At 38.1% G+C, this 16,729-nt stretch overlaps 1 protein-coding gene across 8 annotated transcripts in view; it reads right to left on the bottom strand.

Moving 5' to 3' along the window:
• MEF2C (myocyte enhancer factor 2C) overlaps window positions 1-16,729 on the bottom strand; it is a 152,567-nt gene that overhangs the window by 40,919 nt on the left and 94,919 nt on the right. For 5 of the 8 annotated variants that reach the window (XM_039219371.1, XM_039219370.1, XM_039219372.1 and 2 more), the window contains exon 4: window positions 1,824-1,967. In XM_039219371.1, the coding sequence (XP_039075302.1) occupies window positions 1,824-1,967 (144 nt within the window). Of the gene's footprint in view, window positions 1-1,626; window positions 1,765-1,823; window positions 1,968-16,729 lie in introns of all 8 variants that reach the window. The other 3 variants (XM_039219373.1, XM_039219376.1, XM_039219377.1) reach the window with 2 other exon arrangements.

Here is a 16,729-nt window from a genome sequence, read left to right as displayed (position 1 = left end):
CTCACGGTTCGTGGGTTCGAGCCCCGTGGGCTCTGAGCTGGCAGCTGGGAACCTGGAGCCTGCTTCAGATTCTGTGTTTCCCTCTCACTCTCTGCCCCTCCCTTGCTTATGCTCAGTCTCAAAAATAAACCTTAAAAAATTGGCCCAAGGGAGCTGCTTCTTTCCTTTGTTTGGGGAAAATAAAATCTCAATGGGTATTTTATCATTTAGGAATTCTGGGTATAACAGGTATGCATTGCTGTATCTGATGGGAAATATGTTATTTTTGATAAAGTGCCCACTGTGGATGTGCTGTATACAGTACTCGGTTTTATGAAACCTTTAAGAATTTAAGGCACTTAAGCTTTCTTTCATGATACAATGTCTTAATAATTCTGATTCAACACAAGCTCTTCTGCTGACATTATTTCACTTAACAAAAGCAGAGAGATTGATAAGGACAGAAAATTTAACATTCATACATTTTATAAGTAACTTTTACAGTGTTCATTTTAATTCAACACAGGTTGGTTGTACACCTACTATGTGTAAGGCGTTAATTTATTCTTCGAGTGTAGTTGTGGACTTAGCCTAGAGCTCTTGTCCCCAAATATCTGCACTTATAATCGCTGAGACATATTTTCACTTCTGAGTCTTTCCCAACCCCCAAGTTTAGGGTGTCTTACTAACTTACAAAATATGTTCTCTTTTTGAGAAAGGAATTAATTACCTACTGAAGAGCTTGCATACAATGAGGGTTTCAGACACTAACATTAGTTATTCAGAAAGCACGTGAGCCTCTGAGTTTCATCACTTTTATGTCATAAAATTAACATCATTTTATTGATGACAGAATATGATAAAATGTATGTGTACTTTTCCCACTTGTGGGCAAACAAAATAATACATGCAGAGTTATTTCTCTTAAATATCTGGCAAGGCATATGATTGATTGTTAGAAATTTTCTGACTTGGTTAAAACAAAATTTAGCCAAATGTTAAAGCATGGAAAATGTTGGGTGTAGGCAAAGCGAATATTCTGATAAAGCTTTAAAATCACCCCAGCACACAAACATGTTGAAATCTTACCATTAGGTTTTCATGCAGTCTGTTTCCCTGCAGCGAGCATTAGCTTTAACCCTTCAGTGCTGTTGCTGAATCTCATGTTTAGGGAGTGGGGCTGAAGCTTTATTCGGAAACAAGCTTTTCTTTGGGGAGACGATCGTCAGTTTATGTGAGAGAACTGGGGTTCCCCTCGTGTATCTGGTCTCGGTACAAATATATGTAGGTTCTATAGTAAATCTTCAAGCTTGTTCAGGAGATTGCAGTGTTTTACTAGCGCTTTGTGATTCGTGTGAGCTGTGTGTTTAAAAGATTGTGTAAATTCAGGGCGTGTTGCATAGATCTTTCTCTTCTTCCTGTAAATTTTCTAACTCTGAATGAACTTCTGGATGGCAACTCTTTTAGATTACATAATTTCAGCATCCCTCAGGGTTTGCTTTCTAAATGCACTGCCCTGTGGGATGAGATGGCTATTTTATTGGTTTGACTTTCCAATGCTTTCTTAGAGAAAGTCATCACTGAAAGGGTTAAGGTATGTTACTGCAGCGGTTATCAGCAGACCAGCCATCTACCTTTGGTACTTACAGGAATTTTATGACTCTTGATCATATTATCAAATTCTTCATTAATTTTTTTGTATTTTTCTTCAGTGCGTGGGGTGAGTGCATAAGAGGAGTCGGGATCGGGGCTTTCACAGCCTTTGTTCTCTTTCTTGTTCAAGGCCTGCCAGGTTCAGAGAAATATCAAGAGTAAAAAAAATGAAGGGTGTTCCGAGTACTTACACACAATCTTTGCCTGCTGATCATTAGATCAATATCTTCGTTAATTTTCCTGTACTTGTCCTCAGACTCAGGGCTGTGACCTACTGAATCGTCTGCATCGGGATCTGGGCTGTCACAGCCATTAAGGCCCTTCTTTCTCAACGTCTGAAATACATAATTTGGAAAGTTCAAACCTAGACAGAGGCTGTAAGAGACATTCAGGGGCGTTACAGAAGTTCAAGCTGTCCAGTATTTCAGGTTATTATTACATACGCTTTTTTACATTATGGTAGAGAAACCATAGAGAGAACCCATGAGTGATTTCAATAGTGCACTCATTTCTAATTACAAAAAAATAAAAGGACAATATTCCGTTTACAACCAAATTCATTCAGTAAACAAAGATGGTATGAAGGCTGTAATTTCAAGGTACAGAATTCATACATGCTTCAAATATCTAGTGAGAGGCAATTACAGAAAAATACGAGTAAGGTGGCAAATTGCAACACTATCTTCCCACAGAAAAAGTAGAAATTAGGGCATTACACAATGATTTCAGAATTTGTGATCACGACAAAAGCAGAAATGTCAGAAACAGCTCCAGTTCGGGTTTAGCATAATGGTTGGTACGCATGGTGTCTTGCCAACCCCCTTTGGATATGCGCTTGATGGCAACATGCTGTAAGAGAACTCCGCTCATATTCTCATGAAGCACCCAGTGAGAATGTTCACACGCTGTGATCATAAGGAGAATCACCTCCGCTTAGTCTAGTTAGAGTTCTATACTTGGGAAAATCTGTACTGAGATTGGTAATGCTGAGAAGTTACCTGCCTAAACATAGGCTGAAAGGAAAGTCACAACGCCTGAGCTTACCTTATTACCATGTGCTGGATAAGGAAGCCAGAAAACGCTGAAAATAGGTAACCAAGTGAATAACTATCAAACTAAAAGTTCTTCCTGGTTCCAGCTGAGCAGGGTCACCCTGAGACTGTCTCCTGACACATGAAAGTAAAAAGTCAGTGCCTTATCCTGAACCTCCTGTCTCCTTAATGTAGGTCTGGTCTAGTCTCAGCTGTCATGGAAGGATAAATACGAATGTAACACGGAAACAGTATGAGTCAGGATCCTGAGTTTTACTTTCTCTCTTTTTTTTTTTGCCTTTTAACTGACGGTTGTCAAGTTAATTGTACACCATCTGATTTACAGAGATAATGTTATGTTTTTAGAGATCATAAAACTTCTGATTAATCACACAGCTTGCCATGTCAATTATTAATAGACTGGCAACATTTCTGAATTTTCCTGGTACTACCAAACTCGTTTATAAAGAACTGGGTACCTAAGTGTCTCTCATTAATGGAAAGTTCAGCAGAGCTCATCTTTATTAAAGACAGAATTCACATACAAATAAAGCAAAAGCTGTGACACCAAGCTAAGGAATTCAAAGCTGAGATAACACTCCATCTTTAATTCATGCAATTGGGGAAAATAAATAAAACAACATGAGTAAAAAAGGGGGGGGTGTCAGTCTTAACAATTTAAACTCCTTGGCTCTTATCAATGTGTAGCAAATGTAACATTTAAAATTATTTTTTTTTCTGAGACACTAAAGATTTTCACTTAAAATCAAACTAAGAGAGCTACCATTTCTAATACATCTACGATACACTGCAGATCTGTAAATATTTATTAATGTTATTGTGGTTTAATATAACAAATAAACATATGGTTACAGCTTATTATGTGGTATAATGTTTGAATATTAAAATGAGTATTTTGACACAAGATGATAATATATATATGTATACGTTTACAATCTTGGGGAATTTATAGTTGGTGGGGCCACCTGTCCCCCTACCATGGATCTACAGCCATAATTTTTATCTAGAATAAATTCTGGAGGTTTCTTAAAATGATATCACAAAGAATGTTGTTAATACATTACAATAATAGTTTTGTTCACTAACTTATTACTGTTTTAGGCTGTTTTGTTAGCATTATCTCAACCACAAGCATAATCTCCTGAGTGATAACTATTTGTTGTATTATGATATTTCTGCTTTGATCTCCATATATCCTTGAGCTTTTAAGAATAATTTCTGAGTGTCTTGCATCATACTCCACATATTTCTCATAAAAATTCACTTTTGTAGAGAAAGATGTCAGATCAAGAAAATATTATCTAAGAATTTTCACAATCTATCTGCCTATATTTCTATAAGGCATAATAGGAATATTCTTATATAAACCTTCAGTTTAAAGTCTTATCTTATATAACATTAATTTATAGTCTTATCTAGACAGTAGATTCTTCAATGTGTACCCAAATCTTTTACCCAATAGATCTCATTGTAAAAATTATACTTGTTTTGATGTGCAGATTTTTGACAACAGAACGCAAGGGCTAGGAGAGGCCTATCAACTGTCATTACTATCCATCTGGCACATACATGTGTGCTAAATATTCTTATGAAGCTTTCGAGTGGAGATACTGTGTTCAGTTTATAAAAATTCAAACATCAATTACATTTTATTGAAAGATCTCCACAAATGTTAACTCATTATCGCTCACAAGTGGTCTGTGAAGAGTTTAGGGAAGCCTTGTGCTGGATCTCAAACCAGCCTGGCCAAGCACGACTGGCCTTCCAGCCTCCTCCCTGGAGCAACATGGGGCCACCTTCCTCCTGCCCAAACTTTTCCACACTTGTAAAGTGACGGATGTGGAATAGATCTCTCCCACTCAAGTGACTATAGTAGTAGAGTGAACACTGAAATAAATTAGGAAGAAAAATTTAAAAATTAGGCTATGGGACAACTTTAAGAATGAAAATATGGCTACAATACTGGTATTTCTTAGATGTCAAATTTTAGAGTGGGAATGCTTATTACTCAATACAGCACTTATCAGTTTCTGGATTAAGAAATCAATGAGATCAGGAGCTCATTTTGTATCTAAAGAATTGTGAACTGTTAAGTAAACAGAGCTAGTGGCATAAAGTCACAAAGGAGACAGCAGTGAGGGGGGCAGGTAGCAGTGGCTCATTTTCTCTTAATAAACTCTTCATGTATATAATTATATTATCTTTCAATGAATATCACCAGTACTTAAGTAATGAAATATCTTTAACAGTGAAAGGTGTATTGCAATCTTATTTCAAGTCAAATTGCATTATTTAAAAAGGGGGGCATTTTGAAACATACAAATATAAAATCCAAGAGCAAATTAATAATGAGTTCCAAGTTCCCATAAACACGTAACTAGAACATTGAAAAAAATTGTTCAAAAATATTATCCTCAACCGAGAGCTTGTAGAACACACTTCTGCCAAGAACAGATGACTAATGTAGAATTATAAAGCTCTGAAAATGGATGTGATGGCACAAACTTACATACTATCGTGTAAATGTGGAACTATAAGAGCAGTCTTATCTTTGTTATATTAAAAATCTATAGCTGTTTAAAGATGGCAAAAGAATTACTATTATTATCACAGTAATAAATAGTATAAACTAAAGGGACTGCTAACTGGATAAATAAGTATTATTCCTTCAGGCCTCTCTCTCTTGCTCTCTTTTTTTCTTTTTTTAGAAAAATCAAAATCTCTGCCTCTGGCCTTTGAAAGCTTCTCTGACGTTTTACAAATGTTATTGATCAGGTAATATAGGCACTTAAATCATCATCATCATTATTATTACAGGGGCTCGAAATCTAGGATGTATATATTGTAAGTGTCTCTCAGCTGACTATGTTTTGAAAAGATTTATTCTGTATGTCAAGATGAGGCAAGAGATCTACTGAAACCAGCTTCTCTGGCTACGCATCTAAAGAAACGCTTCCTTCAGAGAAGTCTGTAAATCTTGAGTGAGTCTGTATACGAATTCAACTTTCCATGTGAGAGTGACACTTTTGGGGTAGATCAATTGACTGCAGAGGCTTCTGGGATGTGTTCACAAGGCAGCGATTGTCATGCAGCGAGCTGAGAACAGCCGTTTCTTAGAGAAGTAATTAGATTGACAGAAGGTGACACACTCCAAACAATAAATGGGAAAAGGAGTCCAGACAGGTAATCCAAAAACCACGTGGAATCTCCCCTCCCAGACATGTGGACATATGGACCCTGCATTAGTACATTTGTTCATCAAAAAAACTTGAAATACATATAAACTGACGATGATAGGTGACAGGTGCTTCAAAAATTCTAATGAAATAGATGTAGGGAACAGATTCCATTTCATTACTGAAAGGAATATAAATGAAAGAGAATGCCACATGGAGCTCTCATTTCTCGTTTTAGGCATTATGTTATCAAATCCCTTCTGTATACAACGGTTAAAACTGGTTTCTCATTCTTGTTTCTTGTTAGTAATAAAGAAATAACTAAATTATTGGCCTTTTTCAATTAAATGAAGGTATATATTTTATATTATTACCATTTACATAAAATTTAGTTTCTTTTAGAGAGCCACCATCACAGATTAAATCTTCCAATCATTCAACTTCTTTCCATGCATGCAATCTTAGTCCTCAAAAATGTATGTCTTCATCATCTTCCTTTGTACCTACCCACTCCACAGCAGCAATTTCAAATCCTTTTGCTAAAAGCCCCAAAATACTTATTAATTTTCTTAAAAGCCAAATAATCAACCTTTCTTGTACAGCTAGCATTACCCTTATTTCAGAGGGTTGATGTGTCAGGAATTATCTGTTAGTTGCATGAATGTCATGTTCACACAAAAGCCAAGAAGAAAAAAGGCATCAACTTAGAAAAGATAGTTTCCTTCTCTTTGATACTAAATCATTTTCATGTTTGTCTTTTACAGCTTTATGAAAATAAGCGTCCCCTCTTAGCAAGCTGAATAATCTTTAGAAAGGAGTAAATCCATACAGGAAAAGGAGGTGCAGTTGATATGGACACTGCTTGTAAGTGAAGTTTCTGAGGGTATTTCATAAACCCCCTCCCACAGCTGTGTGCCGCTATCATGAGCTGTGTTAGTCCCTGCAGCGGGGAATGGGTCTGTGCACAAGGACTTCCTTCACTTAGAATATCGTCAGCAAACAATTAATGAAAACCTATTACACACAGATACCATTTGGTGCACTGATGTTTTAGAGAAGCAGGCCATACAAATTTAAATTATAAATCTCTGAACTGTCCTATAATATGTGCTGTGTGTGTGTGTGTGTGTGTGTGTGTGCGTGTGTGATTTCTAGCATAGACTGGGGAAAGATCAGGTGGCAAGAAATTTCTCCATAGGTTTTAATTACCCAAACTGTAAGCACTGTCTGCACTATCTTTCCTGTTCCATAGTTCTTCTTTGTTCTTAATATAGAAATGAAAAGACACATTAAAATACAGCAAATTTACTACAATCACTAGGTAGACTTTAATTAGACAAGCAAATCATATCTAGTACAGACTATAAAAAACTAAAATTTATCCCAACTTATTCGTTAGTGGTGAAAATATTAATAAAAAAATTGAAAATATAAACCTTAACACTATATTTCCTCTAGGTAATTAATGCTCATTCTAACCAGATATTAACTTCTACTGAGGAAAAACTGGGAAGAGCTGGAGATTTTCATTGCTTTGTTTTATTCCTTTCCTCAAAAGATAATCGTAATATTGGACTTGAAATTTTTTTCACTGAACAATTCTTCATCTTTAAGCAATGGAAATAAAAGGCACTAATTAAAGATTTGAAGACTTTTAATGTATAGAACATAAACACCCACCCATGCCTTTCAATAGCCATGAACTGTTTCCTAAAAACAATCAGATGTAACAGTTCCTAAAACTACTGGTTCTCTAATCCTGGACTAGATCACCAAGGATCATCTGGCTCTTCCTCACGTCTTCCAGGGGCAGAAATAAGAAATAAGTTGCCTAAGCAACTGGCCTTCCACATATTGTGTCCTCGTTCAAGCTGGGCTTCTGGAATGAGCCCACCAGTATGTTCCTTGGATTTGCACAGTCCTCCTTCAATGCAGAGCTAACACATTAGCTCCTCTTTGTAGACTTCTGTGATCACCAAGGCTGAATTAATTTCTCCCTCATTCATGTACTCACTCATTGCATACACTTTTCTATTAGAGTCTTTATCACATATTATTACTTGTATTTTGTCTCCCTTGCTAGCTCATGAGGCAATTAACAAAGCACCTTCCTTTATTCTCTTTTGGAGTTTCAATACAGAGCAGAGATGGACACACTTGTATGTGCTCAAGAAATGCTTGCTGAATGAACAGAACACATATTTCCACTTTAATGTTAGTGTATGCAGACATTTCAAGACTGGACCAAAGCTGTCTGTCTGGCTGGCGACAGAAATGGTAATAGGATTCAGACCTATTGATATATAGTTACTAAGTGCAACTATGTGTCCAGTATTGTCTGTGGTCTTCTGGATACAAAGATGCATTCCTGAAGATATGATTAAGAATTTCTGTTTACATGGTTTTCTTTCCCTAAGTGAACGCCTGGAGTTTAGGGATTGTTTATCAGTCATTTTGTATCACCAGGACTTAGCACAGGCCTGGCACATGGGAGAAGCTTAATAAATGTTTGCAACATTAATGAGAGACTGAATGGATGGATGAACACGAGGAAAGAATGCTCAGATGCTAGAGGCATAGCAGTCTCAGTGTAGTATTTTTTCAACTGTCATTTCCCCCCACCATTTTATACTTTTATTTCACATTATGTTAAAACTCCATTATTATTTTGCTCTTTTTAAGTAACTATTATAAATTGACTGCTCTTTGAAATGTCTGATTTTTGTAAAATATTTTTGATGTTTATTTATTTATTTTTTTACAAATTTATTTCTAGGAGAGAGAGATAGACAGCGTGAGCAGGGGAGGGTCAGAGAGAGAGGGAGTCACAGACTGAAACAGGCTCCAGGCTCTGAGCTGGCAGTCAGCACAGAGCCCGAAGCGGGGCTCGAACCCACGAACCGCGAGATCATGACCTAAGCGAAAGTCGGACGCTCAACCGACTAAGCCACCCAGGCGCCCCTATATATTTTTGAGAGAGAGAGACAGAGCGTGAGTGGGAGAGGAGCAGAAAGAGAGAGAGAGACACACACACACAATCTGAAGCAGACTCTGAGCTGGGGCTCTGTCAGCACAAAGCCCGACATGGTGCTCAAACTCACGAACCGCCAGATCATGACCTGAGCTCAAGTCGGATGTTTAACCACCATGTGCCACCTGAAATGTATCATTTTTAATAAGAAAACAATGCAGTATGAAACTGATTATAACTCAGGTGAGTTATATCATTAAAAACTTAAAAATTAAGGTAGTAGTCTGCATATGGAGTGTCAGAAATAACTAAGCAGTCACTAAATCTTTAAGGTCAAAAAGCCATAATCACATAATCTCAGCCCTGAAACAAGTAGCAGGAAAGACGGCACAGAATTCAGCATGGAAGAAAAAAAAAAAAGGAGTGGTATTCTAGGCAGAATGGGTAAGGGTAGAAAAGGAAAAACAAAAACCTTATAGTAAAGAACATGGGGAAACTTTTGTGAATGTGAGTCAGATATTATAAATTCGAAATAAGCATGTTTTAAAGTTCTTGGGCAAAGTTCATCTTTTTTTCCCCATTTTTGGATGCTGGTCTACTGCTCCACTATTCTCCTGGGCTTTGACATTGGTCTTATTCTGGGCCAACCTTAGCCTGGAGGATTCATGGAAAATCAGGGTGATTTTAGGGCCAATCAGATGATTCAGGCTGCCTTGGGATAGGTCAGTGGGTTGATGTTTTTGTTAGGAATTCTTCCACCACACCTCTTCTGGAACCTGGACAAGGCATGCATCATGAGGTTGGCCTGGAACAGGACTGAGATGGGGAAGTTTGGCACATTTAGCTATGAAGTGCTCTCTGACATTCTGAATCCAAGAGAGATCTGAAGTAAAGTGCTAAGCTGGGAACATTTAATATATAATGATTGAAATGCACGCTAAAATATGCAGTTAATCCTAACAGTCTCTCTAAAGCAAGCTAAGAAAATAAAAGATAGGATAAAAAATAAAAGGCTGGCATATGAAGGATCAAATTGGAAGTGGGTTTGAAGAATGAATAATGTTACTGACTTCTTAGATAAGCATGGAAAACATAGGACAGAACTAACAAATTAAATACAGGTTGGGAAAGAGAGGAGATGAGTAAATTAACAAATATCAGGAAGGAGGATTTTTGAAAGTATAACATATAAATGTAACTTCACCTACTAACCTTTTTCAACTATGGCATTTTACTTGCAAATAGGTTATGGGGACAAAAACAGCAGAATATCAGGAGCACTGATTCTTTAAAAGTAACACACTGAATCATCTTTTTAAAACCATTAAGGACTCATTTTAACAAAAGAAGATGTACATGTATAGGTTAAACCATTATTTATGTTTCCAAATTGACTCTTATCTAGCTGTAAATGCCTTTTTATTCAAGTTGGGTCAGTGCATGATTAGTCACAATGTGGGAGTAGCCCACACTGCCTATATTTATCATCAGCTCAGGACTGCCATTTTCAGTCACCATACTTCCTCATTTCTGCAGGATTCCCACGATCTCTTCTTCTCATTTATTTCCCCACTTATTTTCTTCAGTGTAACCTATCCCTTCATCCAGTCTCCTTCCATCTTTCTTTTCTAACAAACATCACAACCTAGCTATCCAAGCTGGAAACCCAGAAATCACCTTGACTACACAATCTCTTCCCTCAACTACTACTATTTTTTTATTTGGTTGCCCATCCTTGGTCTGTCCTCTGATCCCACCTTCCAGTCAATCAGTCATCCTACTTTTGGCAGGGTCTCCTGACAATGCAAATCTAATTGTATCACTGCTCTCCTTAAAAACCATCGTGGCTCCCAATGGACACAACCACTAGTTTTCACAGCAAGCCCTCCCCTTCTTCTCCAGCCTTATTCCCTCTCTTCTCCTTCAGCATTCGGGGTTTCATCAAAGGGGGGCTTCCTACCATTTCTCATTTCCCAAGTCATATAGGTCTTGGAATAACACTGTGTTGATATGTCATTCATTCCTGTCTAGAATATGTTTACTTCTGCTCTCTGCTACATGAACCTTAGTCATCCTCAACTACCTAATACCTAATGCCATCACTTGCTCCATGAAGCTCTTTTAGGCACCTGGGGACTCCCTTCTCTGGTTCCTGCTAGAGGGCTGGGTTAAGACATGCTGCCTCAATAAAGGTTCTCCTAACTGTTCACTGGATTGATAAACAAGCAAACAAGCTTGACAGTCATACTTTCTAACAATGACAGACTAACTGAAATAGCTGGGTGGTCTCCTAAGATGACAGAGTTATTTATCTGTTTTCATAAAATTAAGTGAAAAATGCAAGGAACACAAGTTCTGTTAAGTTCAAGCAAGTTCTATAATCACTTCATGATTGTGGCAATAGACTATCATTGTGGGAGTGGAAACAGTGGAGGTGACATAGAGACTATTTTATAGGGCACACATGTGTGTGTGTGTGTGTGTGTGTGTGTGTGTGTTTACAATTGTTCAGAGTCCTGTGTATGACAGGCTGTTCTTTTCCAGCTCCCGAGCTTTCTGTGGCTACCCGTGCTCTCAGTTATCACCAGAAAGACATAAACATATTGAGAAAGTACTGCAATAAGTGCTTTTCTGCAGTTTTTTCTCTAAGTTTTCCTTCAGGAGGAAGGGCATTGCCTTTGATACGATTTGAAGAATCTCTGTTAGTTGGGATCTGTAGCTCATCACTAGTTTATGTGAAAAGCAGAGTGTACACAGAGCATTCAATAAGGGAACACAAAAGAAGATGTGAGGTTCACAACTGATTGACTTGTGTCATGACAGTTTTGATCATACCTGAGAATTGTACTAGAGGTACACAAATCCTCATTTCTGAGATAGCCAGGGACTCCCAGATGAGAGTTAAATTGCTTCTTTTCCTAACACCAATCTCCTACCTGGGGCCTCTGCCAGGCCGAAGAGAGTAAAGAGCTCTAGCAGGCTTGACTCTGGTCCACTTCTCTTTTGGGCTGGCCCTTGGACTGATGGGGGAAACCCCTGTCTGCCATTCACTCCTGCTGTTGTATTTCCATGTCTTATATGCACCAATAACAGATTTCAGCCTGGGATGTGACTGAAAATACTTCCCCAAGTTCTATCCCTCCATTTATTAAGTGGAAGAGAGATTTTTAGGGATCAATTGTAGATTGTGAGCACAGATTTTTATTTATGGAATCTTCAACTACTTCCCTGTAGTACCAGACATTCAAACCATTTTTTTTTTCCTAATTGATTTATCTCCCTCCTGAAAAACCAGCTGGCTCTCCAATGAGCAGCTATAAGCCATTCTATATAGAAACTTTCTGATGGAAAGTTATGATTTTGGTTATTCCATAGTGATTGGATAGTGATGATGGGAAAGGGCCTCTTATCCTTTGCCTTCCCAGCTACTACATCCTGTGAATATGCCCTGGGAAAACTAGCCTACATGCTAATTCTGGAGGATGAGCCATCCGAGAGAGTGGTATCCACAATTGTGTTAGCACACACTGCTCAATACCCATACTGCTCTGACGTGTGACTGTGAGGTATCAGGGCCCCAGAGGATCGTAGGGATTGTATGAGAGCAATATGTACATCACAGGTGCTGTGGCTACCAGATGAAGGAAGAGTCTCGGTGCATCAGAATAAACCTCCGCAAGAGCATAAACATTGTTTTTTTCCTTTGTATCTATACAACTTGAAAGCAGCCAGCCCATGGATGACACCCAACTAAAATTGCTGTTGCTAATAAAAGAGTAAAAGAGGGGCACCTGGGTGGCTCAGTTGGTTAAGTGTCCAACTTGCGTTCAGTTCATGATCTCACTGCTTGTGAGTTCGAGCCCTGCGCTGAGCTCTGTGCTGAGAGTTCAGAGCCTGGAGCCTGCTTCAGATTCTCTCTCTCTCTCTGCCCCTTTCCTGATCATGTTCTGTCTCTGTCTCTCAAATATAAAATAAAACATAAAAAACAATTTACAAGAAGAAAAGAATAATCCACAGCTGCAGTGACAGAGGTTCTTATTTAAGATGGAGTCACAATGGAGGCTGAAAAGATACAGAGAACAGTTGCTGGACTTGTGTTTAGAATATAGGCAACTTTTGCCCCCACCATCCACTCTCTCTTAGGCCATTTCTCCCAGCCTCACACATAAATTTAAATTATAGAAGGAAAGAATCCTGTGGACTACAGAGTTAAGAGAATTAATATGTCTTTCTTTTGTGTTTCTACATGGCTTTGTAATTCACATTTATTTCATAATGTTGTTCTCTGTGTTCTTGCTTTTGTCTCATTTTCTAGATTATAAGTTCCCTGCAGACAAGAAGTATCTCTTGAGAGCTTCCTATCCTTAGCAACTAGTGCAGTGTCTGATGGTAGAATGTTGCAACAAATCGGTTGGTTCTTCTGAACCGCCAAGGAGAGCCTGATGACATATGATAAGGAGGCTCAGAAATATTAAGCCAAATTTAGGGGGATCCAAGCTTTCCTTTTCCTTTAACCCTGCACGTTTTCTCTCTTCTTTCAACATTAGTAATGTTTACTAGGTCTGCCAAAGGATAGCAGCCTTGTTTTCTAGCCTTATTACTTGTCTCTTTTGATGTAAAAGCCCCTGGGATTTTCATTTTATTAGTTGTACATTGGAAAACATTTTAAAAAAAGATTTTTACACTTTTTAAAACGTTTATTTTTGAGAGACAGAGAGACAGAGACAGTGGGGAAGGGGCAGAGAAGGGGAGAGAAAATAGAAACGGGCTCTGCACTGACAACAGAGAGTCCAATGCAGGGCTTGAATTCACTAACAGTGAGATCATGACCTGAGGCAAAGTCATACGCTTAACCAACTGAACCATCCAGGTGCCAACCACTGGAAAACTTTCTGTTTAATAGAGTGCCCAAGATATAATGGATGAGATGGTCACTGGTAAGAAGCCAGTCTGATAGAATATTACTCAGCCATAAAAAAAGAATGAGATTTTTGCCATTTACCACAACCTGGATGGATAGAGAGGGTATAATGTTAAGAGAAATAAGTCAATCAAAGAAAAACATATGATTTCACTCATATGTGGAATATGACAAACAAAACAAAGAAAAGAAAGAGACAAACCAAACCAGACTCTTAACTATATAGAACTGATGGTTTCCAGAGATAAGGTGGGTGGAGGGATGGGTGAAATAGATGAAGGGGATTGAGAGTACACTTATGATGAGCACTGAGTAATGTATAGAATTGTTGAGTCACTATACACTTGAAACTAATATAACACTGTATGTTAACTATGCTGGAGTAAAAAGGAATAAAAGGATCCTTTTCTCATTAGCACAGGCAATAGTGAATTGAGTATGATCATTAAAAATAAATGGGACACAAACTTTCTACGGATTCTGAAAACGCCTAATATACAGTCCATTATGGCAAACTGAGATCCTGCCTCTTAGATGAAATACTTTTAAATAAAATGTAATTCATTAGAAATGTTTTGGAAAGACTAATATTATCAATATCAAATGCTGATCAAAGCCTACATAGGCTAAGCTACCTTATTATTTTATGCGTAGACTTAAATTTTTCTAACTTTATGTTTCTGAATTCAATTAAATAATTAAAATCAATCTCATTTTAATTTGTTTTCCTTATGCTGTGAATATTATCCATATATGAATCCATGGTCCCTGAATCTAGGAGCAACTCATTCATAAAATCACACTTCTCATGACTTCATGCATTACACAGATAAGTAGCATTCTTAGGTTTTGCATTCAGTCACTTTGGATTTCATATCATGCTACAAAACCTAGAGAGCACTGAGAAATGAAAAACAGAAAGGTATGGAGAGTGTATGTTTAAGAAAAGGAAGGACAAGAAGGAGGGAGAAAAAGAGAGGATAAGACAGTGATAAAAGATGATAGATAGATAGATAGATAGATAGATAGATAGATGAAAGGATGGATAGATGGGTAAATGGATGGGGAGGGAGGAAGGGGATGATAATGAGAGAGAAGTGGAGGGTCTTATGAAGGAGAGAGGTAAAAATAATCCACTGAGCACATCAATTGATCCTCCAGCAGGTAAGATGGCCTCTCTTTGTGTCTGGGCTCAGCACTTTGTGATCTTACATAAAGCTTTCTCAAGGGCCATCAGCAACCTTGCTCATCCTGATATCCAACTCTGCCAGTGGCCAGGCACCCGTTGTCTAACTCAATGAGGTCAAGTGGTGGCTGTCAGTCCCACAGACTGCTCTGTCCTCCAGCCCCATACAGCCTTCTCTGGGGAGTCTCTGTGGCCTTGGCCTCCTGAAACCGATGGCATTAGCTGTTGGCTTTTGTAGTCATGAGGGCTTTAATAATTTCAGGCATTATCATTGAAAATGTACTGCAACCTGACTTTTAAGCCTGGTATTTCAATTTCCATACCTTATGAATTCTCAGTTCAGTGGCAAACTTAGATTTTTCATTTGCACAATAATTTCTTACATATTATTCATTAGGTAATTATAAAAACAACATTTCCTCTTCTATGGCACGAAAAGGAAATTAAACCAGTCTTCCCACACTATCAAAATATTAATTTTCCCCTTAACTGAGTCTGTTCCTCAGCAGTAACACCTCCCATTAATCGAGCATTTCCTATGTGCCAGGGATGGAGTCTGCAGCTTTGCATGGATTTTTTAAAAAACTCTCATAACTACTCTTCCCCATGATTGCCATTCTACAGATGAAGAAAAGGAGATGCAAGGTGGTCCAAGTACTTGCTGAGGTCTACAAAGTTAGTAAGTGGTAGAACCAAGTTAATGAACCTATGTAGGAGCTCCAGGGTTTACTCTGTCACAGCTATTTCACTATTCTGTCTCTGCAAGTCATCCAATTATAAAGATTGCCTAAATTAAGCCAATGTTTTTTTTGAATACTTACTCCCAGATGAAATTGGTGAAATGTTTGACAAATCTTATTTTTTTCCATAAAGGGATATATTTGTAACAGAATTCATTTTCTGATGAATAATTTTATCTACAATGTTTTTCCTATTGTGTTATCGTAATATCCACTGAAGAGAGGGGAAGGCCTCTTCAATAATATTTACTTTGTAGCTACCGAGTTAAAATGAGGTGTAGGTTGTTGAAAAGAAAGGCTGCTTAATTTTTTCCACTCCCACATTTTTAGGACTAGGAAGGAAGTCCTTTGCAATAACATTTTGTATCTATCTGGGTAAAATGAAGTGTAGGTTTGTCACAATTATTAAAATAATACTAGCAAGAACTTTAAGTCTCTGTTAATAACAGAAAATGTTTGCTTTATATTTTTCAGTGCCTATTTCTTCAGATTCACAAGCTAACTGCTGAGCTCTTCAATTTTCTTGGGCAGATAAAGGATACCATTGCTAGTAACATTTTTGCTGGGGTTGTGGGGGTAGGTGGGGGGAAAAGAGAAGAAACATACACTTTGATGGAGAAATCATTGCTTCTCTTTTGTCAATACTGTGGGATCATGGAGAAATCGTGTATGAACTATAAAATTTATGCTTTTAAAACATGGGGGGGGCACCTGAGTGGCTCAGTCGGTTAAGCATCTGACTTTGGCTCAGGTCATGATCTCACTGTTCGTGGGTTCGAGCCCCGAGTCGGGCTCTGTTCTGACCATCAGCTCAGAGCCTGGAGCCTGCTTCAGATTCTGTGTCTCCCTCTCTCTCTGACCCTCCCCTGCTCATGCTGTCTCTCTCTCTCTCAGAAATAAATAAAACATTAAAAAAAAATTTAAAACATGGGTACAGAAGCTCTTCTCTTTCTTTTGTTTTCAAAATGAGAGGGATAGGGGCGCCTGGGTGGCTCAGTCAGTTAAGCGTCCGACTTCAGCTCACGTCAGGTCATGACCTCGCGGTTCCTGG

This window comes from Hyaena hyaena, unplaced genomic scaffold (genome assembly GCF_003009895.1).
Source record: "Hyaena hyaena isolate Hyena2069 unplaced genomic scaffold, ASM300989v1 scaffold_815, whole genome shotgun sequence".
Classification (NCBI taxonomy): domain Eukaryota; kingdom Metazoa; phylum Chordata; class Mammalia; order Carnivora; family Hyaenidae; genus Hyaena; species Hyaena hyaena.
Note: the sequence above shows the minus strand (reverse complement) of the source record. Positions and strands in the feature narration are given on the sequence as shown.